The sequence below is a fragment of the Dromiciops gliroides genome, chromosome 3, assembly GCF_019393635.1.
Source record: "Dromiciops gliroides isolate mDroGli1 chromosome 3, mDroGli1.pri, whole genome shotgun sequence".
NCBI classification, from domain to species: Eukaryota; Metazoa; Chordata; class Mammalia; order Microbiotheria; family Microbiotheriidae; genus Dromiciops; species Dromiciops gliroides.
In genome coordinates, this window is record NC_057863.1 from 420,596,552 (window position 1) to 420,621,272 (window position 24,721).

Genomic DNA, 24,721 nt, shown 5'->3' on the forward strand with positions numbered 1-24,721 from the left:
CAGAATGAATCAAAGCCTAAGGGACTGGAGACAGTAATATGACTGGGAAAGGGAAACTGATAGGAGAGGTGGCTGGGTGCCAAATATAAAATTCTGCTGGTGGTGAAGCCACTGTCTCAAGGTCATTGATCTGAATAATGGGGGATTAATGGACAATGGAAAAATCAATAGCAACATTTGACAAGTTGAAGGTGTCAGTATAATTGCAAAGGAATATAATTCAATGTTTGATTTGCATTTCTGCCAGAGCTGAGGAACAACTAACTCAGTGTTGCAAAAGGCAGAGGGACTCAAAGAATGGCCCTCCACACTCTAGGTTCTTAGGGAGAATGAAAGGCCCTTAAAGACAACAGACATGTAGCTTTAATGGGAAAGAAATGAACCTGAAGTTTAGGAAAGGTAATGACCCTAGTCAGGATGATGGAGAGTGGGAAGACATTACAATAAGAAAAAGGGAAGAAGGAGAACAATGGTACAAGTGCTCCCAAGAATGATTCCATGGAGCCACAGTAGCTACCAGGTGAAAGATCATCTATTAAAATGAAGAAATACGGGGGCAGCTAGGTGGCACAGTGGATAAAGCACCAGCCCTGGATTCAGGAAGACCTGAGTTCAAATCCAGCCTCAGACACTTGACATTTACTAGCTGTGTGACCCTGGGCAAGTCACTTAACCCCTGTTTCCCTGCAAAAAAAGAAAGAAAACCCCCAAAAATGAAGAGATAGAAGAATAGTAATTGTTGGTGATCCTCCCCTCCTTACTCAGGTGTACTGAGGCAATTATTTATTGACCTCAAAATGATCCTAAAGAGCTCTTTCTTGTTGCTAAGTGGTGTCCAAGATGGAAATGAAGCCTCAAAAGTTAATAATAGCTACCCACTTCTGGTGATTTGTACAAATAAAATGACACTTCCAGGATGGACCTAAAAAGTATAACTAATGTCAATGAAGTCATGAACAAAGAACTGGATATCATGCGTCATAAGCTGTGCTTTTCTTATTGCTATTCATTGAAGACTAATGTTAGAAAAAAATAATAATCTGGGAAGTTAACAGCAATTTAAGAAGATCTTTTAGAACATGATTGAGATATTTGGATCACAGGTTACAATATGGGATTGACAGGCTCCTGGATAGAGACAAAAGTCTTAGAAGAATATGTTTGCCAGATATCTTGCAAATCTAATCAAATGGTCTTCAAACCAAAAAGCATGGGAGAAAGAAATTGTTTGTAATTTAAATACAATACAGAATAGAAATTCAAGGAAACCAAATCCAAGAAAGGAGACAGAGGTAAAACCCATGGCTTTAAATGTTTCTGTGAAAGCCCAAAGTTTAGGTAAAGAACAAGAGGAACTCAAGGTCCTAACAAAAGGAGGCAAATATGACTTTATAGGTATCACTGAGTATTGGTGGAATGAAACTCACAACCGGTCTATGGTACGAGAATGGCAAGTAACAGAAAACTCTCACCCTAATGTTAATTGTACTATAACTATTTGAGTGAGTTTTGTATCATTCCCCTAGAATGCAAACTGGCCCATCTTTTTCCTTGCCCATATACAGTGACAGATAGAAACACAATCAAGGGGACTGGATACAGTCTTTTGAATGTGATATGTACTGAGAAAATAATGATGTAACTTTTGCAAAATTCAATTTTATGAAAATCCAAAGAATTGCAAACAATTCTAAGAAAATATATGACTATAGTGATCTGCCAAATGCCGTTATTCTTTTTTTTTTAATGTATGAGGTATTTTATTTTTTCCGTTACATGTAAAGATAGTTCTCAACTTTTGTTTATACATGCTTTACAATTTCAGATTTTTCTCCCTCCCTCCCCTCCCTCCCCCCTCCCCTAGACAGCAGGTAATCTAATATAGGTTATATCTATATATCTCTATACATATACATATATATATACATATATATATATATATACACATAATAACATTAATCCTATTTCTGCATTAATCCTGTTACAAGAGAAAGAATCAGAGCAGTGATGCAAAACCTCAAAATAGAAAAAAAAAAAACAGCACCCAAAACAAAAGAAATAATATGGTTCAATCAGCATCTATACTCCACAGTTCTTTCTTTTTTTTCTTGGATTTGGAGATCCTCTTCTATCATGAGTTCCCTGGAACTCTTCTGTACCATTGCATTGGTGAGAAGAATATAGTCCATCACAGTAGGTCAACACTCAATGTTGATGATACTGTGTACAATGTTCTTCTGGTTCTGCTCATCTCACTCATCATCAGCCCACGCAAGACCCTCCAGGTTTCTCTGAACTCTTCCTGCTCATCATTTCTTACAGCACAATAGTATTCCATTGTATTCATATACCACAACTTGTTCAGCCATTCCCCAATTGATGGGCACCCCCTCAACTTCCAATTCCTTGCTACCACGTAAAGAGCAGCTATAAATATTTTTGTACATGTGGGTCCCTTTCCCCCTTCCATGATTTCTTTGGGCAAAAGACCTAAAAGTGGGATTGCTGGGTCAAAGGGTATGCACAGCTTTATCGCCCTTTGGGCACAATTCCAAATTGCTCTCCAGAATGGTTGGATCAGCTCACAGCTCCACCAACAATGCATTAGTGTTCCAATTTTCCCACAGCCTCTCCAACATTTATTATCTTCCTTTTTTGTCATTTTAGCCAATCTGATAGGTGTCATGTGGTACCTCAGAGTTGTTTTAATTTGCATCTCTCTAATCATTAGAGATTTAGAGCATTTTTTCATATGGGAATAGATAGCTTTGGTTTCTTCATCAGAAAACTGCCTGTTCATATCCTTTGACCATTTCTCAATTGGGGAATGACTTGGATTCTTATAAATTTGATTTAATTCCCTATATATTTTAGAGATGAGACCTTTATCAGAAGCACTGGCCTCAAAAATTGTTTCCCAGCTTTCTGCCTCCCTTCCAATTTTGGATGCATTGCTTCTGTTTGTACAAAATTTTTTTAATTTAATATAATCGAAATCATCCATTTTGCATTTTATAATATACTCTATCTCTTGTTTGGTCAAAAACTGTTTTCCTTTCCAAAGATCTGATAGGTACACTATTCCTTTCTCTCCTAATTTACCTATGGTATCACCTCTTATGTCTAAATCATGTATCCATTTTGACCTTATTTTAGTATAAGGTGTAAGATGTTGGTCTATGCCTAATTTCTGCCATACTATCTTCCAGTTTTCCCAGCAGTTTTTGTCAAATACTGAGTTCCTATCCCAGAAGCTGGAGTCTTTGGGTTTATCAAACACTACATTACTAGTGTCATTTACTACTGCATTTCTTGAGCCTAGCCTATTCCATTGATCTACCACTCTATTTTTTAGCCAGTACCAGATAGTTTTGATGACTGCCGCTTTATAGTAAAGCTCCAGGTTTGGTACTGCTAACCCACCTTCCTGTGAATTTTTTTTCATTATTTCCCTGGATATTCTTGATTTTTTGTTTTTCCAGATGAATTTTGTTATTATTTTTTCTAGCTGTATAAAATAATTTTTAGGTAGTCTGATTGGTATGGCACTGAATAAGTAAATTAATTTAGGCAGTATTGTCATTTTTACTATATTAGCTCTGCCTATCCATGAGCAATTGATATCTTTCCAATTATTTAGATCTGATTTGATTTGTGTGAAGAGTGTTTGGTAGTTGTGCAAATGCCGTTATTCTTAAAGGTGTCCCTGGTAAAAAGAATCAAGTTCTATGAAATCCCATCCAGAGTTAAGTCATAATAGCTCACATATATATCCCATCTCAAGGATCACAAAGTGCTTTTATTCATCATAACAGTCTTCTGAGAAAGGCTATTCATGTAGTAATGCAAGTAGCTTGCTATGATTAAATAATGTACTACCTAATGGCCACCCTACTGATGATAAACATCTCTGCACTTAGCTAGGCTGGTCCTTAATACTTATATATAGTCTGTTTCCAGGAATACACATGATACCTTCCTAACTTCAGACAACCTACAGAACTTGTGGTCCATTGGGATACCTTCAAACAACTCAGGGTCACTTCTATGTCACCATGAGCTTCCAGAATCCAGGTTTTGTGATGGATTATCAACATTTTACATATCAAGAATCTAAGGCCTAAGAAAAAGGAAACAAGAATTGGAGCAGCAATGGAAAACCAGAAATCCTGACTCCAAAACAAAGCTGTCTTGCACTAAATCATGCAGTCATGATAGTAAATTCTGGTATAATTTTAGTTCTACTCACATGATGTCACTATTTGGTCACCAAATAATGATGTGTATATATAGAACATGAAGAGATAATGATTTGCTTTGGCGGAGGAAGTAACAAACAAATGAAATCATGATGTATTGAAGTAAATGCAGTAATATAAATGTGTGTATATATGTATTCACACACTAAATATGTGTATGCCAATATATTCATGGATATAGTTATCTCATTATTTGTTATAGTAAACAAGGGGAAATGCAATGAGATGAGTTGTGTATATGGAGAGGTTGGGTTTGAGGTTGTTGCATTTCAAGATTGGGAGTCATACAGAATCACTGGGAAAATGGTGGCTTTAAAAATTAACTTTTTACATTGACTAGCAACTTAAGAATTTTTAGAAAAACTCTCTGCAATTTTATAAATGTGAGCCATCTCACTCTCTTCATCCACTCCAATTCTAGGCCTATTTCATTGTCCATCTACAGATGTAGATAATGATTATATTAAATGGACTGGCCATCATGCTACATGTCACAGTTTGGAAAATAGACATTTTTAGCCAATTGGGTTTTTTTCCTCTTTATGTATCATTAAGCTATTATTTTTAGTAATTAGGTACTTTTGAGGAGAAGGGAGAGACTGTCTCCTTATCTCACCCAAGCTTAAAATACAATGGCCATTCACAGAAGAAAACCCACTATTGAACAGTATGGAAGCTTTGACCCGTTCAGTTCCTGACCTGGGACAGTTTGTCTCTCCTAAGAAAGCCTGGTGGCCCTTCTCTCTTAGGGATTAATCATATTGGTGCAAGACTTAGTACAACATTCTACTGACTTGAGTCCTACTGTAGCTCAGAACACCCAAACTCAAGTGATCCATTGGCTGCAGCCTCCCTAGTAGCAGGGACTTTGGGGGTGCCACTACGCCAGGATAAGTAGGTTTTTCACTAAGGATATATTGTAATGTTCTTGATACAATCTGCATATCCTATGCAAAAGAAAAAAATGCGTTTTGAGGATCTCCTCAGCTATAGAGAATCCTATTTCCATTTGGACCTCAAACAGTCCATCCACTGTGTTGGTTGTGAATACATTTGGTGAAGAGTTAACTTTCTGTTCTCTGTCTTGTTTTATGTTAATAATCAAAGGATCATTGAACAAAGTTCTCTCTCTCTATGGCTGAATTTATTAAGGAATACTACATGATATTAGCAAATAGATGCCCTTTTTAAGAAAAGTGTTAATGTTATTATTTGCTCTGCCAAGTCAAACACTAAGTTATTGTTTGTAATAAATAAAAAATAAAGACTGAGGGATCAACATCTTTCAATGAAATGTATGATTTTTTGGTCTTTTGTAGAAAATCCTTTGTACAAATTTGTCTCTTTTCATATTTTTATCAAAGATATCCTTGAATACATATATAGAATCTTCTCATAAAGCTTTAATTAAATTTGTCTGGACCTGTGATTTGATGAATATTGGAAACTCCCAATGAAGAAATTCTTTCTACCAATGCAAAAGAACAACTGTTATGACATTTAGAACATTAGATAGCTCATACTAGACTATAGGACTTCATTCCAAGTTCACCCTTTTATTCACTGCTACCATCTAGTGCAGGCTCACAACATCTCATGCCTAGATTATAGCAATGGCCTACTGGTGGGTTTACATGGCTAAAGTCTCTCTCCATTCCAATCTATATTCCATTCATTCAAAAAATGATTTTCCTAAAATACAGGTCTAATCATGTCACCTCCTCCATTCCCCACTTGGGGAAAGCCAGTGGCCTCCAGTAGTAAATATAAAATTATCTGTTTAGCATTCAAAGCCCTTCATAACCTATACCCCTCCTACATTTCTAAGTCTTCTTACACCTTACTCCTCCCCATCACATCTTCTTCCAACCAGTGACTCTGGCCTTTTAGATGTTCCATGAACAAGACACTTTCTACCTCTTTACTCTAGGCATTCTCTCAAATTGTTCCCTATGCTTGGAATGCTCTCACTCCGAGACCCTGACTACTGACTTCCCCTGGCTTCCTTTAAGTCCCAACTAAAATCCTATCTTCAAAAGGAATTCTTCCCTAACCCCTCTTACTTCCAATGCCTTCTTTCTATTAATTATTATTCTTTATATACCTTGCTTTGAACATATTTGTTCACATGTTGTCTTCTGCATCAGATTGTAAATTCCTCAAGGGCAGGAACTGTCTTTTGCTCCTTTTTGCATCTCCAGCACTTATCACAGTGCCTGACATATATCAAGTACTTACTTAATAAATGTACATAGATTGATCCAACATGCCATGTTCTTGGTAAAAAAATAAGAATATAGATCAGTAAGAATTGATGACTTGTAAATAGCTTTTTTATGAGTACACATATCAGTGTTGATCTTTCCCAATATTTTGGAATCTACTCATATCTTGAAAAATGATCACTTAATGTTTTCAACACTGTGTTTTGTTGAATCTGGCCAGTTTTTCTAATTTACTGTTTTTAAGTTTCTACATTCTCAGATGGGGACTGAGATGTTCTCATGCTATTATAGTGACTACACTTCCATTGACAAGGATAATACATGACACCAGAAGTTCTGACAAATCTGTTGGTTTCTGTTGTTCTTTTCCCAGTTTTAATTATAAATGCTAGACATGATATGGTTTATCTGTGTTTCAAACTAAGCTTACTTCAAACTTTAGTTTTTAAATTCTGTGGCTTTTCACTGTGTTATGAAGCAATACTGTTCATAACATTCTACCATTCTATATATTAATTATTTATAAATGAGTTGGCATTCTGAACAAATATTTAGACACATGGCAGACATGGGTATCATTTGTTTAAAACCCCACATAAACTGGCTGTACTATTATTTAAGTATTCTGAACAAGCTCTCTGGGGAACTTTTCTCCATTTTTAATGTTATATTCCCAGAATTCTCTTCTCTGTATGAGACCATAGCAGATTCCCATTAGATGTAGTTGGGGATGATATAATTCTCAGATGGTAACTAGCCATGTATACATAGGAGCTGAGCACTTTATAATTTGTCTGCACGTGTCATGATGCTCAGTAATTGGGAGAAAATATCATGAAAATGTTAGTTTCTCATGGAGTAGAAGACCCACCCTGTCAGCGAGAGAGAATCAGATATCTACATTGGATCTCCTTATGTCAAATAAGCCTTAAACAGAGCTCCCTGAATTGTAGTCAGGGGTGTGGTGGAGGCAACTTGCCTCAGAAGAGTTGATTGTTAAACTTTCAGTGTAAGTATTTACACCTGAACTAACACCACAGATCAAGACTTGAATTATTGTTTTATTGATTGTCTAGACTTTAAAAAGTGATAGACAAAATGATAATTATGCAGATTAAACTTGAACAGTGTTTTGTGTATACATTCCTTTCCCCCAAAATTATTAAGCATCTACTATCATCCCTGCTTGAAGCTAGAATATAACTTTCAGTTATAGCCACCCAAAGTATTAGGAAACTGAGTTTTCCCCTTTAATTCTATCTGCAGATAAGAAGCAAAGGGGGAAAAGAATGAGTGGATCTATTTAGGCATGGGATTTATATTTGGGAAGCAGATTCTTTTGTTTCTGTATGTTTGTGTCTTATACATTATATGCATCTAGCTAATATAAATTTATGTTGAATAAATTGTCTTAGCCCCATCCTCACCCATGGACAGTGTCAGAGATTTACTCTAGTAGTTGGAGAAATATAGGTAGATATCAAGAGTTCAGAAGCAAAAAACCCAAAGTGAATGAATCTTACCAGCTGGTTTTGTTTCTTCCTGGGAATTAGATTCATTTTGTTTCTGTATTAAGGTTTGGTAGGAATGGGAATATGTCAACCACCAATTGAGATCAACTGAACAAATTGGATTAAAAAGAAAGTAAGCCTTGATCATGAACACCCCCCAGAAACTGAGACCTCAAAGCAGGGAATAGGCATAGAATCATCTGTGATTAAGCACTTGCAATGTGCTAAGTACCATGCTAAGTACTGGGAAGGCAAAGCAAAAATGAAATAGTTCTTGACCTCAAAGAGTTTTTATTCTAACAGTTGAGACACTGTACACAGATTATAGTAGTTAACCAAGAGAACTATGAAAAAGAAGATAATCATAAATCTCAGTCTAAGCAGGTGTAGCTTAGAGACCCAAGGAAAATTTTTGAATTTCTGAAATTAGTCTATTGAGTTTCTGCCATACAGAACAAAACCTATACATGTACAAAGTACAAGCAGACCTTTGGAGTGAAGTGAAAAGGCAGGAGAAATACATCCCTACTGATCACGTTATTAGGGAAAATGAAGTCATGAAAGAATAGAAGTGTAATAAGCTGGAAAAAAAGAAAAGATTTGAAGACAACATGAATTCTCACCTGGATCAGGAACTATGAATTTAGAAAGATGACATGGGAGAAAGGGAAAGAGAGAGAGAGATCACTGAACATTTGGAACTAAGTAATAAGAATGTGGCTCTTCCTGTAGAGAGGGGAAATGAGTTATCTCTGGACGAAGCAATTTCTTTTGCTTCTGGTTAATCACTCAACCAATCAATAAATCAGGAATTATTGTATGGGTCAGGTAGTTCTATCAAATGAGAGCTCCTCCAGTAATAGTAAAAGGAATAGATGAATAATGTCAGTTGGCAGCTCTTTGAAGATTGCATAGGAGAGTATTTGTAGATCTGATGTAAACTACTCTTTTCCTTCAAGTATATATTTTGGACATGGAAGAAAAACTCACAAAATTTATGCAATGTGAGACTAGCACATGCCCAGCATGCCTCAGATGACATCACTAAATAGAAGATGCTAGGGAAAAGATGGCATTTCTCCACATGGAGGTTAGTAGGGGTTTGCTTTCATGAGAATTGTGATGATGTGGAACAGAAGTACTTTGGAGAGGCAGACTATGGAACGTGTAGATGTGCTATAACTGCTTCTGGTTAGTTAATCAAGTGTTGAAAATGAAGCTGTTTGATTAGATGAGGAAGGATTCCAAGAGACCGGTTGGCTATAATCTTTTGTCCTTATTAAAAGACAAGTACTCTTAGGTGGAACTTGGCAGCCATATTGGCTTATAAAGTTATAAAGGGAGTGGAATTAGGTCCAGAGGATGCCTAAGTATCCCACTATCCGGCATTTCATTTTCACAGCAAGCAAGGAACAACCTTTGGAAGTGATCTATGGGACCCTAGACCATCAGTAGTTGAGATATGGATTCATCTGGCATTGATACCACATCTGGACATGAACTTTGTGGGACAGATTCTATGTAGGAACTGAGATGTTTGCATTTGTATTCTTATTATCTTTGAAGTAGATGTCCCTTTGTATGGAACTGGAGTACTACTAGCTAACATTTATATAGCACCTACTATGTGCCAGGCACTTTATAATTATTTTCTCATTTGATTTATTCCCATTTTGCAAATGAGGAAACTGAGTCAGGAAGAGGTTAAGTGACTTTCCCACAGCCACACAGCTACTAAATATTTGGATCTGGACCTGAACTCAAGTCTTTCTGACTCCAGGTCCAACACTCTAACCACTATACAACCTGGGCCTCTAACAATAAAAGGGACACAGTCAACTTGGAATAAAGTCATTGGCAATAGAGAAAAAAATCACAAAACCCTCAGGGTACCCTTGAAGCCTAAGCAAAGTGTAACCTGCCTCACTCTGTCACAGAGTGCCAAAGACAACTCTCTACATTTACCTAATCCCGTGGCCACTATTTTTTTTCTTATGACTCATTCAGGAACAATCGATACCACCAGAAGGAACATAAGGCTGCTAAGGATTAAGAAGTCATAGACAAAAACCTTAAGGACTTCATGCCCACATGGTATTTTCATAACTACTTGCTGATTAAATGAAGTAGATTCAGAAGAAAGGTATATTTAAGAATTGAATAGCTAGCCAAGAAGAAGTCTGAGAAAACAATCTGGATGTCTGGAACATGACTTAAAATATAGGAATGTGGAACTTTAGGACATTGTATTGTTTACCTAACAGGAGCTGGTTAAAACACACGGAATCACATAATTTAGAGCCAAGGATAACTAAGAGATCACCTAAGCCAAGCCTCTCATTTCTTAGATAAGGAAACTGAGGTACAAAGAGGTTACTGACTAGCCCCAGATCACAGTGAGGTCCTTGGTTTCCAAAATCCAGAGCCCTTTTCACTACCCTATTTGGCTGACATCTTATAAAACTGATCAATAGAAATTTAAACTGTAGGTGTGTGGGGAGGCAGGAAGGGGCAGGTAGTGGAGGCAAAAGGAGGTTGAAGTGCTTTCATAAACTAGGAGACACCCACGGAGGGGGAAATTAATGATCCAGATACTCAGGGGAAAAAGTGTTCTTCTTTAGGGATGAGATGTGGTTCTATGGACTTTGGTTCTGGGAGTTTTAAAGTCTCTGGGAAATCTATAAATATAAGCCATGCTGGTTGGGGAGGATTACTCTTGGTCAGGGGCATTGCTCAAAAAGACAGTGCTCTTTGATCTTCCAGTCCCATTTCTGCCAACCTGGAACACCAGGAATGAGACATTCACTGGTTCAGGACAGAGGTTGGTTTCAATTCATCAGGATGTACTCAGGTAGATTTAGAGCCCTAGAATATGGCATCTGTACTACATGTCTTCCAAAAGAAGCTGCTCTGCCAGAGAGGGAGACCTAACTTGCTCTCCACTTTGTCCATTTCTGGCTTGCCTTTCATTCTCACTCTCTCCCAAAGTCCTCCTGCCAAGAGAAATAAAGTATATCCACACACTCCCCCACCCCCAAAATCTATAAAATAATTAAGCAGCACTTTTTCTTCTATCAAAGAATTGGAAATTTTAAAAAATGCCTGTTACTTGGGGAGAGGCATTTGAGCCATCAGAAATGGTACATTTGATGGGTTAGAGAAACATGAAGAGTGAAGTGAGCAGAACTAGGAAAACTATTTATAGAATACCTTTATAGAATAACCATAATGTAAAGGAAAACAACTTTGAAAGATGTAAGAATGCTGCCCATCTCTTGGCAGTAAGGTCATAGACTAGTGGTACAATAATGTTGAGATACCACCAGTGTATAGACATGTTTTGTTTGGCTCTGTTTATGGTAGGATTTATCTATCTATCTATCTATCTATCTATCTATCTATCTATCTATCTATCTATCTATCTATTTATTTTAGTGAAGCAATTGGGGGTTAAGTGACTTGTCCAGGGTCACACAGCTAGTAAGTGTTAAGTGTCTGAGGCCGGATTTGAACTCAGGTCCTCCTGACTCCAGGGCCGGTGCTCTATCCACTGCGCCACCTAGCTGCTCCCAGGATTTATTTTTAAAACAAAGAGGGTTGGGATGTGGGCATGGAGAGTTACCTTATGATCCCTCCCCCTCAAAAAAAGAGTGTCAACAAAAATTTTTAAAAGGACAAATATAGAACTTCATTGGTATGTTTATTTTAAAGTGCCCCTGTCCTTTCAACACAGAATAAAGTAGTTCAGGAGACACAGACAAGCAGAGCAATATGCAATCAAAGTTCGGGATTCCATATACAATCCTTCCTACCTCTCCCTACATTGTTTATATATTGAAAAGCTCACAATTGTCAATAGTTGTTAAGTTACTAACAAAAAAAGAAAATTTAGCAATGTTTTTTGTTTTTGTTTTGTTTTTTTTAGTGAGGCAATTGGGGTTAAGTGACTTGCCCAGGGTCACACAGCTAATAAGTGTTAAGTGTCTGAGGCCGGATTTGAATTCAGGTACTCCTGACTCCAGGGCCGGTGCTCTATCCACTGTGCCATCTAGCTGCCCCAATTTAGTAATGTTTAAAAGAATAGATTGGCTGATATTATTTCCTTTTTTTTTAAGCAACATAACCAGATGGGTAAACCAGAAGAATTCTCTAGATTTCAACAAAGCATTTGACAACATCTTTCATATTCTCCCTAAAGATGTGATGAAGAATTGTGAATTAGGGGAAAGTACAGTTAGGTTGGTTTTAACTTAATTGTGTGACCAGACTCAGAGAGTAGTCATTAGGGGCTCAGTGTCTCACTGCAAGGAGGTTTCAAGTGGAGTGTTCCACACATCTGTTCTAGTAATGAAATAGTACTTAACTTCACCAAATATATCACATTCCTTAAAAAAAAAAGGTGTACTTTATTCAAAATGCATTTCTAAGTGATCTTGCAAGAATGATATTTGAAGGAACCTTACCCTTAATTATTTTCTGAAGTGAATGATCATCACCTCCAATTTTGTAAATTCAAAAATTAGATTATTTTTAAACAATCAGTAAGTTTTCTTAAAATGAGGCACACCAACATTAGTTTGAAAAGAAACCATAAAAAAAGAAAGAAACTAAATTTGGCTGTTTTTACAATTCTACAATAGCAGTGACTTTAGGCAATATGTGTTGGGTGGAGGGTGCAGAGGAGCAGCAAATTATTGAAACTTTCAGTTTGTTATTACAATTAAAAATGAATGATGGATGGCCCTCTTCTTTTGGATCTTTCCTAGGTTACAGTAGAATTGTTGGATTTCCCTTGACCTGGGTGCCTTCCAAACCTACATTTCCAATTATCCATTTCCTTTTTATTATATCTGAACTGAATAAGTAGCACATTTTCAAAAGCCACCCACAGAGTTATAGTAGGTATACTAAAATGGTTCCACCTCAATCTGCTGTGCTGTAGGTAAGGGCAATGGAAGTATTTTTGTTACATGAATTTATAAATGCATTCTTAGTGTTCTCAGGATGCATTTGAAACCTAATTACATAATTGTCTACTCAGGTTAATAACCCTTTTCAATGAAAAAGGGTGTTCTGAGGACATTGAAAATCTTGCCTTCAGTGAAAACACAGATTAAAGAGCCCTATTTGTAGAATATTTTATGAAGTTGTACCAAGACATCCCTAGGTCTGAATTCAATAAAACTGACAGTAAATTCTATTCATAGTCACATTTCCCAGTGTGTTCTGAAATTTGCAGTGGCTTTTGCTATAATTGCAGAACATACTTTTTTTTCAGTCTCTCTAACATTAAGCACTATAGAAAAGGTAATGCAAGGAAAGAATTCCAATTACTTTGGCTTGTGTATAAAGGTTTCTGTCTATAGACTACTAAATTGCCTCACACAACCAAAGGAATACTCAACAGAGAGAATGGCATTTCCCAATAAGCTGTACATGGACCCTATAACCTGATATCTAATTGCTTCCCAGAGAAAGCAGATGTTCTTAATTTCTTATGTAAGCACATTCTATGTTATTGTACTATGGTTTTTATTCAATCACTGTTATTAACCATAGCTTAAATCTTGTCAGAAGAGGTGTTTCATCTATTACAATATTCTGGCATGAAAATAGATTGTGACTTCAAAAATTACAACTTTAATTGTGCTTGTGTATTGTGCTTTCAGTTTAATTTATTCTTCTCCTCTGCCTCCTCCTCCTCCTCCTCCTTCTTCTTCTTCTTCTTCTTCTTCTTCTTCTTCTTCTTCTTCTTCTTCTTCTTCTTCTTCTTCTTCTCCTTCTTCTCCTCCTCCTCCTCTTCCTCCTCCTCCTCCTCCTCTTCCTCCTCATCGTCTTCCTCTTCCTCATCTTCCTTCTCCTCCACATAGGAGGTAACAGGAACCTTTCATAACTTTCTCCCCCAACTAAAATATAACTAGTCCATGGAAAATCTGTTTTTGTGAAACAGATCTTAGCATTAAAATATGTTTGTCTTCTGAACATTATCTTATAACATAATACTGAAAGATCCAGGGGATTCACTTAAGTATATAGAAACAAACATATCCTATTTAGGGAAAACTCCTTGGCAGAAAGAATAGATTAAAAGACATGCTGATACATGAACTTTGTGGCATATTCAAAATGCACAGAGCATTTCTCATGAAAATGTGGAAGCTTCAATCCTTTCCCATTTAGTCCACCTTACCCCCAATATCATTCTTCCTGTTAAGAGGTGAAATAGTTGGGGCTTAGTACAGGGGAGTTCTGGATCCAGCTCTAAGCAGCTAGTGAAAGCCTGTTGTTAAATTTTTCATGTGAGCTTTTACTTCTCAAAATGGGCAATTTCTATGAATCAAGACTTGGTTCGTTGTTTTGTTCATTGTCTTGACTTTAAAAAGTGTTAATAATGCAGATTAAACTTAAAGTGTGTGAATTTGTTTCCCTTCACCCCAACCCCTAATCTGGTTCTTAAACATCTACCAGCATACCCTTGTATTGGTATATAACCATTGCTTGACCTCAGCAGAAATACAGTAGAAGGCTCTGGGAAATCGCCACCAAAATGGAGGCCTGGGAAGTGTAGGCTAACAACAACAGGCATTTATATAGTGCTTTAAGACTCGAATATTCTAGACCACATGATCTCACTTATTATCTCTATCAGTGGTGTCACTCTCACCTAGAAAAGGGATTAAATAAACTCTACACAAATATCCCTGCCGGCCATATATTGACTTAGAAAATCACATATTAACATTATCTATGTTCTATTTTTGTATCTTATTAAATATTTCCAAATCACATTTTAATCTAGTTCAGGTGTATTCAGGAGTGTTTTGATACTCTACATTATACAATCCAGCATTTTATTGGCTCATAAATGCAAAGCTAGAAGGGTCCTTAGAGTTAAAAGGGTCATATGGAATTGTCAAAGAGGAAAAGAAAAAAAAATTAATGTGTTTCCATCTGTTTTCAGGTACTATCAGTTCTTTCTCTGCAGATAGTTTTTAAAAAATTGATGCTAAAATTTTGTTTTTACACATATTTTGGAAAATAAAATTCTACTCAAATCCAAAAAAGGGTCATATGGAGATGAAGAAATTGAAACCTAGAAATATAAAGTAAAATCAATAGCTTTATGGTATTAGATGGAATATAGTTCAAACTATCCACAGAAAGAGACTTCCCACTTCAGAATTTTTAAATGTTTAAAGCTAAGACCACCAGAGTGGTTTTCTTTGTGTCCAAATAAAAATGCAAATCAAAATTCCCCAAAGTATGGTTCACATTTCCTTTGTCTATATGCCTTCAGTTACTAGCCAATGATGAAGACAAATATTTATAATAAATCCTTCATTGCTTTTCATACAATCTTTATTTTTTCTGACTCCCAGATGGACTGCTTATCTACTTATTTGGATCTTGCTATTCAAGTGAGTTTCTTAAGATGGAACTTAGAGCTGAGATGGTAAGGCTTTAGAATTTTTTATTGTTTTTACAGAGTTTTTCTTGGATAAAGTAGTCAGAATGCACACCACCACCACCCTGCCAAAGAATGTGATTTAAAATCAAAAGTGAATGTACTTGATGAGACTCAGTATGTGAGATATCTAGATGGGCTTAATGGATAGAGTGCTGGCCTTGAATTTCAAATGCAGCCTCAGGCATTTACTAGCTGTGTAACCCTGGTCAAGCCACTTAACTTTTGTCTGCCTCTATTTTACCATCTGCAAAATGGGAATAATAATAGCACCTATGTGGGGAGGGGGAATTACTATGAATATCAAATAAGATAGATTGCGTTTTTTATCACAAGTTCATTGGAATTGCCTTGGATCATTGTATTGATCAAAGTAGGTGTCTTTGACAGTTGATCATTTTTATCATATTGCTGCAACTGTTTACAATTATTCTCCTGTTTCTGCTCACATCACTTTCCATTAGTTCATATAAGTCTTCCCAGGTTTTTCTGAAGCCATCCTGTTCAGCATTTCTTATAGCACAATATTATTCCATCAGAGTCATTTATCATAACTTGTTCAGCCATCTCAATTTCCAATTCTTTGCCACCACAAAAAGAGCTGCTATAACTCTTTTCGTACATTTGATTCATTTTCCTTTTCTTCAACCTCTTTGAGATACAGACCCAGTAGTGGTATGACTGGGTCAAAAGGTATGCATAGTTTTATAGCCTTTTGGGCATAGTTCCAAATTGTTTTCCAGAATGGTTGAATTGGTTTACAATTCCACCAACAATGCATGTTTCCCTATTTTCCCACATGTCCTCCAGCAATGGTCATTTCCTTTTCTGTCATGTCACCCCATCTGATAAGTGTAAGGTGGTCCCTAAGAGTTGTTTTAATTTGCATTTCTCTAATCAATAGTGATTTCAAGCACTTTTTCATTTGACTACTAATAGCTTTGATTTCTCTGAAAATTGCCTGTGCATATTCTTTGCTCTGTCTTGGCTTAGTAAGAATGCATCTCCTCTCCACAGTTGTGAAAGGTTTAGATTTCTTGGTCCTTTAGTTTAGTATTTTTTAATGGTAGACTACCCTTCTCCATATTTATACAACTGTATCATTTGGAATTTGTTGTATGGGATGTGGCAAATATTCCAGTTTCCACCAAACAACTATACATTTCCCCCAAAACAGTTGTTGAATAATGAATACCTTACCTAGTGTTTTGTGATCTTAGGTTCACTGAACACTAGAGTGGTGTACATTCTAGTTCTAACTTATTATCTAATCTACTCCACTCACCTATTCTTTTATCATGTGAGGTAATCCTTATAATTATTTTTATATATTATAATTTGAGATATGGGCATGAAAGTCCTTGCTTATTTTTTATTTTTCATAATTTCCTTTGATACTCAACTTTTTTGTTCTTCTAGATGAAATGTTGTTATATTATGCAATTTTATAAGGTACGGAGTTTGTATTTTGATAAATATGAAATTAAATTTATATATTAATTTGGGTAGTACATTCATAATTTTGATGACTTACCCTAATCAAGCACATTTAATATATTTTCTGATCATTTAGCTTTTTCTTTATTTCTGTAAAGATCATTTTATATTTCATTGTAAAAAAGTACTATTTGTATCTTCATCAGTCAATTTCCTGATATTTAATATATTTTGTCATTATTTTAAATTTTAATTTTTTTTCTGATTTTTCCCCAGATTTTTTAATTTAATTGGCATAGGGTACCATTACCAATAAAGGAGAAATTTCATCTACTGATTAGGCTTCCTAATATTCTGAAATTGATAGTCTTAGAAAATTTACTGGTGTATTAGGAAGTTACTTTACTTGCCCAGGGCCACATAATCAATGTATGTCAAAAGTGGGACTCTTGGGGCAGCTAGGTGGCGCAGGGGATATAGCACCAGCCCTGGATTCAGGAGGACCTGAGTTCAAATCCGACCTCAGACACTTAACACTTACTAGCTGTCTGACCCTGGGCAAATCACTTAACCCCAATTGCCTCACCAAAAAAAAAAAAAAAGTGGGACTCTAAAGCCATCTCTCTATGCCCTATATCATGATGACTCTGATTTTGTTGGTGATACATTAAACATCAATCATTTTATAGGTTTGTCATATATGGCTGCATAAATAGAACTCCTAGTACCATGTTGAGTAAGCAGCTTTTATTGTTACAATTACACTAACTGAATTCTTAATAGTTAATAATCCTTCCATTCCTGGCTTGAGTCTAACTTGGTCATAATGAGCTTCTTTTGATTCATTACTATATTATGTTTGTTAGTGTTTTATTTAATATTTTATCAATGTTTATTAACTACATTGGTCTATAGGTCTCAGTCTTTATTATATGCCCTCACTGATTTAGGGATCAGGACAATATTCCATCTTTTAGAAAGAATTCCATTATCCTAAAATAGATTATATTGATTGTAATGTATAACTGATATCAGATTGCTTGCTGACTTCAGGAGCAGGGTGGGAAGAGAGGGAAGGAGAAAAATTTGGAACTCAAAATCTTACAAAAACGAATGTTGAAAACTATCTTTACATGTAATTGCAAAAAGACCCTAAAATACTATTAAAATAGCTCATATTATTTATTTATATATATGTATATATGTGTGTATTATCATGATCCACAGCATACTACAGATCTTAGTTTTCCACAGTGTATATACAAAATAATAGAAGTAAAATCTAGAAGTACTCAAGGGTATGTCATTCTCTTTTCAATCAAGAATTAATAGATACATACATACACACACACACATACACACACACACAAAACCTGTGTTTTAGGAATATCACTATAGAAACTGTGAGTGGTATGGTTTCATGGGGGAGAAAGATTGGAGGTGGCAAGAACAGGTAGAAAACTGTCACAATATTCAGGGAAGAGGTAAGGATGACCTGAGCTAGATTGGTGGTGGTGATGATGGAATGATAGGCTGCACATGGGAAGGATATGTAGGACATTGGGGAAATAGAATTGAAAGTTCTGGATGCAGGAAATGATAAAAAAAATAAGTAAAAGATGGCTTGTATGGGTATATGCCTCTAAAAATGTTATTGTTGTGAATAGAAGCAGAGTAAGGAGGATTAATACTCTAGGTCTGTTCATACGTGGTAGGAGAGGGACAATGACAAGTAGAGTTTTAGATATGTTGAATTAAAAGTTCTGATAATTATGCTTAGGTTGAAATGTCTAGCAGGTGCATGGAAATATAAATTTGAAGCCTAAGAAAAAGCTATGTGAAAAATAGCATGGGAGCCCTTTGCAGATAGCTTTGGTGCCAACAAAGTCTGGAGTGTTCTGCAAAGACAAAGGAAAAGATAAAAGAAATAGTGGCTGTGGCTACAGGCATAGCCATTCTTGCTTTCTGCCACCTGTTGGTGTTAGATTTGAGACCAGTTGTTTTCATGAGACATTAGCTTTGGTGATAAGGGCAGCTGGGTAGCACAGTGGATAGAGCACTGGCCCTGAATTTAGGAGGATCTCAGTTCAACTTTCACCTCAGTCACTGTCTAGCTGTGCGATCATGGGCAAGTTACTTAACCCAAATTGCCTTAAGACATCCGGGACCATCTATAGTCATCCTGATATATATGTTGTCACTGGATACAGATGACTCTGGAGGAGTGAGTGACATTGGTGACCTTGGGCAGCCCTTCCTCACTTAAATCCCATTCTAGTATCTTTGCCAAGAAAAACCCATGGATAGCATCAGCATGTTCTATGGTCCACAGGGTCACAAAGAGTCAGACATGACCAAATGACTGAATAACAACAATTGCCTTGAGTGCTAAAACAGAAAAGAAATTTAAATTGTGTATTCTATGACATCATAAACATCTAATGTTTCTTAATTTTACTATGATTTTATTCACTTAGTACAACTATTTACACCTGGAATAAAAGATTGAGTGAATGTTAACCACCTGGATCAACAAGAAGCAGTTGCCAGTGGATGGGAGGTATAAGCCAATTATTGTGAAGTGATCCTAGATAGATAGTCTAGGATAGGTGTTCTTAACTGTTTTCTGTGTCTTTAGCAATGTGAAACCTATAGGCTCCTCAGAGTAATATTTTTTTAAAACACAAAGTGAATAAACTACATATGCATAATGTACAAAAGGAATAAATTATATTGAAATTGTTATCAGAATATTTTTTAAAAATAAGTTCGGGGCAGCTAGGTGGCACAGTAGATGGAGCACGGGCCCTAGATTCAGGAGTACCTCAGTTAAAATCCGGCCTCAGACACTTATCACTTACTAGCTGTGTGACCCTAGGCAAACCACTTAACCCCAATTGCCTCACTAAAAAGAAAAAAAAGAATCTATTGTCCTTCTACTTATAACGAACACCAAAAGGCGGACGCAGGTGCTGCAGGAGGAGCTGGAGGCCCGGGGGCCCCCGGAGTTGGAGGCCGAGGGGGCTTCCGTGGTGGCTTCGGCAGTGGGGGCCGAGGTCGAGGTCGGGGCAGCGGTAGAGGCCGGGGCTGGGGCCGCGGGGCATGTGGAGGAAAGGCCGAGGATAAGGAGTGGGTTCCTGTCACCGAGCTGGGACACCTCGTCAAGGACAGGAAGATCAAGTCTTTGGAGGAGATCTATCTTTTCTCCCTTCCCATAAAGGAATCTGAGATCATAGATTTCTTCCTGGGGTCTTCATTGAAGGATGAGGTTCTAAAGATCGTGCCTGTTCAGAAACAAACTAGAGCCGGACAATGTACCAGGTCCAAGGCTTTTGTGGCCATTGGCGACTACAATGGCCATGTTGGCTTGGGTGTCAAGTGCTCCAAGGAAGTAGCCACAGCTATTCGTGGTGCTATCATTCTGGCCAAGCTGTCCATCGTTCCTGTGAGACGTGGCTACTGGGGGAATAAGATTGGCAAGCCTCACACAGTGCCCTGCAAGGTCACTGGGCCCTGCGGATCTGTTTTGGTCAGCCTGATCCCTGCCCCTCGAGGTACTGGCATTGTCTCAGCTCCTGTGCCTAAGAAGCTCTTGATGATGGCTGGAATAGATGACTGCTACACTTCTGCAAGGGGCTGTACTGCCACTCTGGGCAACTTTGCTAAAGCTACCTTTGATGCTATCTCCAAAACATACAACTACCTAACCCCAGACCTGTGGAAGGAGACTGTGTTTACTAAATCTCCCTATCAGGAATTCACTGACCGTCTTGTGAAGACTCACACTCCCGTGTCTGTCCAGAGGACCCAGGCAGCTGCTGTGGCAACCACACATAAGATTTTTTTTTTTTTACTATACATTGAATAAACTGAACTATGCCTGCTAAAAAAAAAAGAAAAAAGAAAAAAGAATCTATCGTCCAGGGAGCAGCTAGGTGGTACAGTGGATAGAGCACCGGCCCTGGAGTCAGGAGTACCTGAGTTCAAATCTGGCCTCAGACACTTAATACTTGCTAGCTGTGTGACCCTGGGCAAGTCACTTAACCCCAATTGCCTCACTAAAAAAAATGTAATTGGGAAATATTTAACAAAATAAATAAAAATACAATAAAACACAGATAATATTAATATTGGGGCAGCTAGATGGCACAGTGGATAGAGCACTGGTCCTGGAGTCAGGATTACCTGAGTTCAAATCCAGCCTCAGACACTTAACACTAGCTGTGTGACCCTGGGCAAATCATTTAACCCCAATTGCCTCACTAAAAAAAAAAAAAAAAAAGCAAAAATAAATAAATAAATAAATAAACAAACAAACAAACAAACAAACAAATGAATGAATAAATAAATAAATAAATAAATAAGAATCTATCATCCAAGATATAAAGATATAACCCACAAAGTAATGCAAACCAGTGCTAATCTTCTGAGGGTGCGATGTGTTAATGATAGAAGCAATTGATCTTTTACACATGTGGAAATGATATATATCACATGTGAAATCTATCCCACCATCTATTGTATAGATTAAGAAATTATGTTTTATTTATTCTGTCTATTGACCATAAGCAAATCACTTCACCTCTCTGGGTCTCAGTTTCCTCATCTATAAAATGAAGGTATTGTTTTGGTGCCCTCTAAGATCCCTGTAGTTCTAAATCTATGATCCTAGATTCCTATTGAAATGGCCAACTAGCTGTTCCCCTTGGTTCATTCTGCGCTTTCCCACCCTCATGCATTTATCCAAATCATCTCTCACACCTAGAAAGCATTCAGTCCTCGGTTTTGTTATTTCATTACTTGGACAGATCATAATTCACTTATACTTAATCCTCCTCTGAGAGTCATATCAACATTTTTTGGTCAATCCTCCAAAAGAAAGCCAACCAACATGCTGAGTACCTTCCTGTATGTCTTTTAACCTTATATAGCTACCAATTTAGGAGATGAGCTGACCATTTGTTTCTTCCATTCTTTCTAGGACTGGTACTTTTCCTTTTCTAGTAATACATTTCTTTAATAACATATACTCTGCCACTTTTCTTGTACCATTCATTCTCACTTGAGCTCTGTGGTACTGCTTTATAGGCATATAGTGTCACTAGAAGAATATTGATGTCACAATATGGGTCTTTATTTCAGGGAAAATTGGGGTCATTAAAAGGAATCCAATCTGCTCTCTTCCTCCTATTCATTCATGGGCCCAATTGAGTTTCCATTTGCATTGTCTCTAAGATATATGTACTGATACACCAGCTCTTAATGTATTTCATGAAGATAATAAACATTCTTCACTTACTCATTTTCTCCGCTCTAGTCTAGTTAGGCTGAACTTTTAAATGATTATGGATCTAGTTTAACGGGCTTTACATCATGAGTAGGCTAAGTCAATATAATAAAAATGAGAATTCTACCTAAATTAATTTATTCAGTACCATACCAATAAAACTACAAAAATTATTTTATAAAGCTAGAGGAAAAAAATAACAAAATTCATCTGGAAGAACAAAACATCAAAACTATCTAGGGAATTAATGGCATTTTAAACATATGAAGTTAGGTGGCCTAGCCATACCAGATCTCAAGCTATATTATAAAGCAATAATCCTCAAAATTATCTGGTACTGCTTAAGAAATAAAGTAGTGGATCAGTGTAATAGATTAGGCCCACAACACACAGTAAGAAATCACCATAATAACTTAGTGTTTGATAAATCCAAAGACTCCAGCTTTTGAGATAAGAACTCATTATTTGACAAAAAAAGCTGGGAAAATTGGAAAACAGTATGACAGTAACTAGGTATAAACTAACATCTTACACCATATAGCAAGATAAAGTTAAAATGAGTATGTGATTTAGACATAAAGGATGATATCACAAGCAAAGTAGAAGAACAAGGAACAGTTTACCTGTCAGATCTATGAAGAAGGGAAGAATTTATGAACAAACAAGAGATAGTGAGCATTATGAGATGTAAAATTTATATTTTTGATTATATTAAATTTAAAAATTCTACACAAACAAAACCAATGCAACCAAGATTAGAAGGAAAGTAGAGAGCTGGAAAAAAATTTTACAGTAAGTGTTTCTGATAAAGTCCTCATTTCTCAAATATATAGAGAACTGAGTCAAATATATAAGAATACAAGTCATTCCCCAGTTGATAAATAGTCAAACAGGCAGTTTTCAGATAAAAAAATCAATTCTATCTTGTAGTCATATGAAAAAAGACTATAAATCACTATTAATTAGAGAATTGCAAATTAAAACACCTCTGAGGTGCTACTTCACACTTATCAAATTGACTAATGTGACAGAATACAAAAATGATAAATGGAGGGAATATGGGAAAACTGGAACTCTAATGAAACTGTTGGTGGAGTTGTGGACTGATTCAACCATTCTGGAGAGTAATTTGTAACTATTTCCAAAGGCCAATCAAATTGTAGATACATTTTGATCCAGAAATACCAGTACTAATTCTATAAAAGGGAAAAGTACCTATTTGTAGAAAAAATATAGCAGCTTTTTTATGGTGGCAAAGAACTGGAAATTGAGGGGATACCCATTAATTGGGGAATGGCTGAACATAAGAAATTTTGAGCAGGCTGATTTTAGAAAAACCTGGAAAGACATGAACTGATGCAAAGTGAAGTGAGCAGAACCAGGAAAATACTGTACACAGTAATAGCAATATTGTACACTGTTCAACACAGATTAAGACAACAAAAACCTAGATGAGGAAACAATCTGATGAATTAACAGCAAAGAAGATTTTCTATAACTCTCTCAATCAGCATCCCTTCCTCTAACAACCCTCGTTCTCTAGCAGGACTGTACAATGGGAATCATAAGCTTGTGTTATGGAATTCACTCAGCTATTTCCTTGCTGCTGTTGCTGCTGCTAATGCTGCTGCTGCTTCAGTCAAAACATTCCTCTGCCCCTGCCTTCACCCAATTATTCTGTGGCAACAAGCAATAGAACTTAGGGGTTTGTTATTTCCATCTCTAGCTAGCTATGAACTCAAGAAAATGGGTCTTATTGACTTAAGACCCAGGACTCTATCCACTGTGCCACCTAGCTACTCCACAAAGGGGATAGAAGTAGAGGAAAGTAGAAGCATGCTCTGCCTCTAGTGGCAAAATGCAGGAGTGCATGGTAACAGTTAGCAGCAGGAAATGGGTCAAGACACTGGTATGGGTCAAAGGGAGAGGCCCTACCAGGCCTGAAGCAGAGAACTGGTATCCAGCTGAGGCCAGTTCTATCCCTCAGAAGTTACTTGTAATGGAATGAAGCTGGTGAAAAGTGAATTCACCAGCACTCGAGGAGATTGAGACAACTATGACATACAGCCCCCAGGGAAATCATTATAAAATGGAGAAGGAATCAGATATTAGGTGACAGGGATATGAGGAGAAAAAGATTGAAATTACCAAATATCTCAGGATAAGATGACTCAGTTTAAAATAATCTTGAGCACAAGTTAAATAAATAAATAGATATCATCATATATGGGGAATACCCATATAAAGGAAGCTAGAGGAAGAAAAGGATCCTGAAAAAAAAAGATAAACATTTTTTAAAACTTTAGATAAATTTAAAAAGAATACTGCCAGGGCAGCTAGGTGGCGCAGTGGATAGAGCACCGGCCCCGGAGTCAGGAGGACCTGAGTTCAAATCCAGCCTCAGACACTTAACACTTACTAGCTGTGTGACCCTGGGCAAGTCACTTAACCCCAATTGCCTCACTAAAAAAAAAAAAAAAAAGAATACTTCTAAAGTACAGTAGACATTTCACAAAAATAGCATTACTTAAACACAT

At 36.7% G+C, this 24,721-nt stretch overlaps 1 protein-coding gene across 1 annotated transcript; it reads left to right on the forward strand.

Annotated features, from left to right (window-relative positions):
• Positions 1 to 1,301: 1,301 nt before the first annotated feature.
• Positions 1,302 to 20,729, forward strand: LOC122747745 (40S ribosomal protein S2-like; the record flags this gene model as incomplete). Its single annotated transcript, XM_043993603.1, has 2 exons — positions 1,302 to 1,454; positions 19,857 to 20,729. Coding segments are annotated over exons 1-2 (1,026 nt in total), but the record flags the coding sequence as incomplete, so codon positions are not given.
• Between the last annotated feature and the right edge of the window lie 3,992 nt (positions 20,730 to 24,721).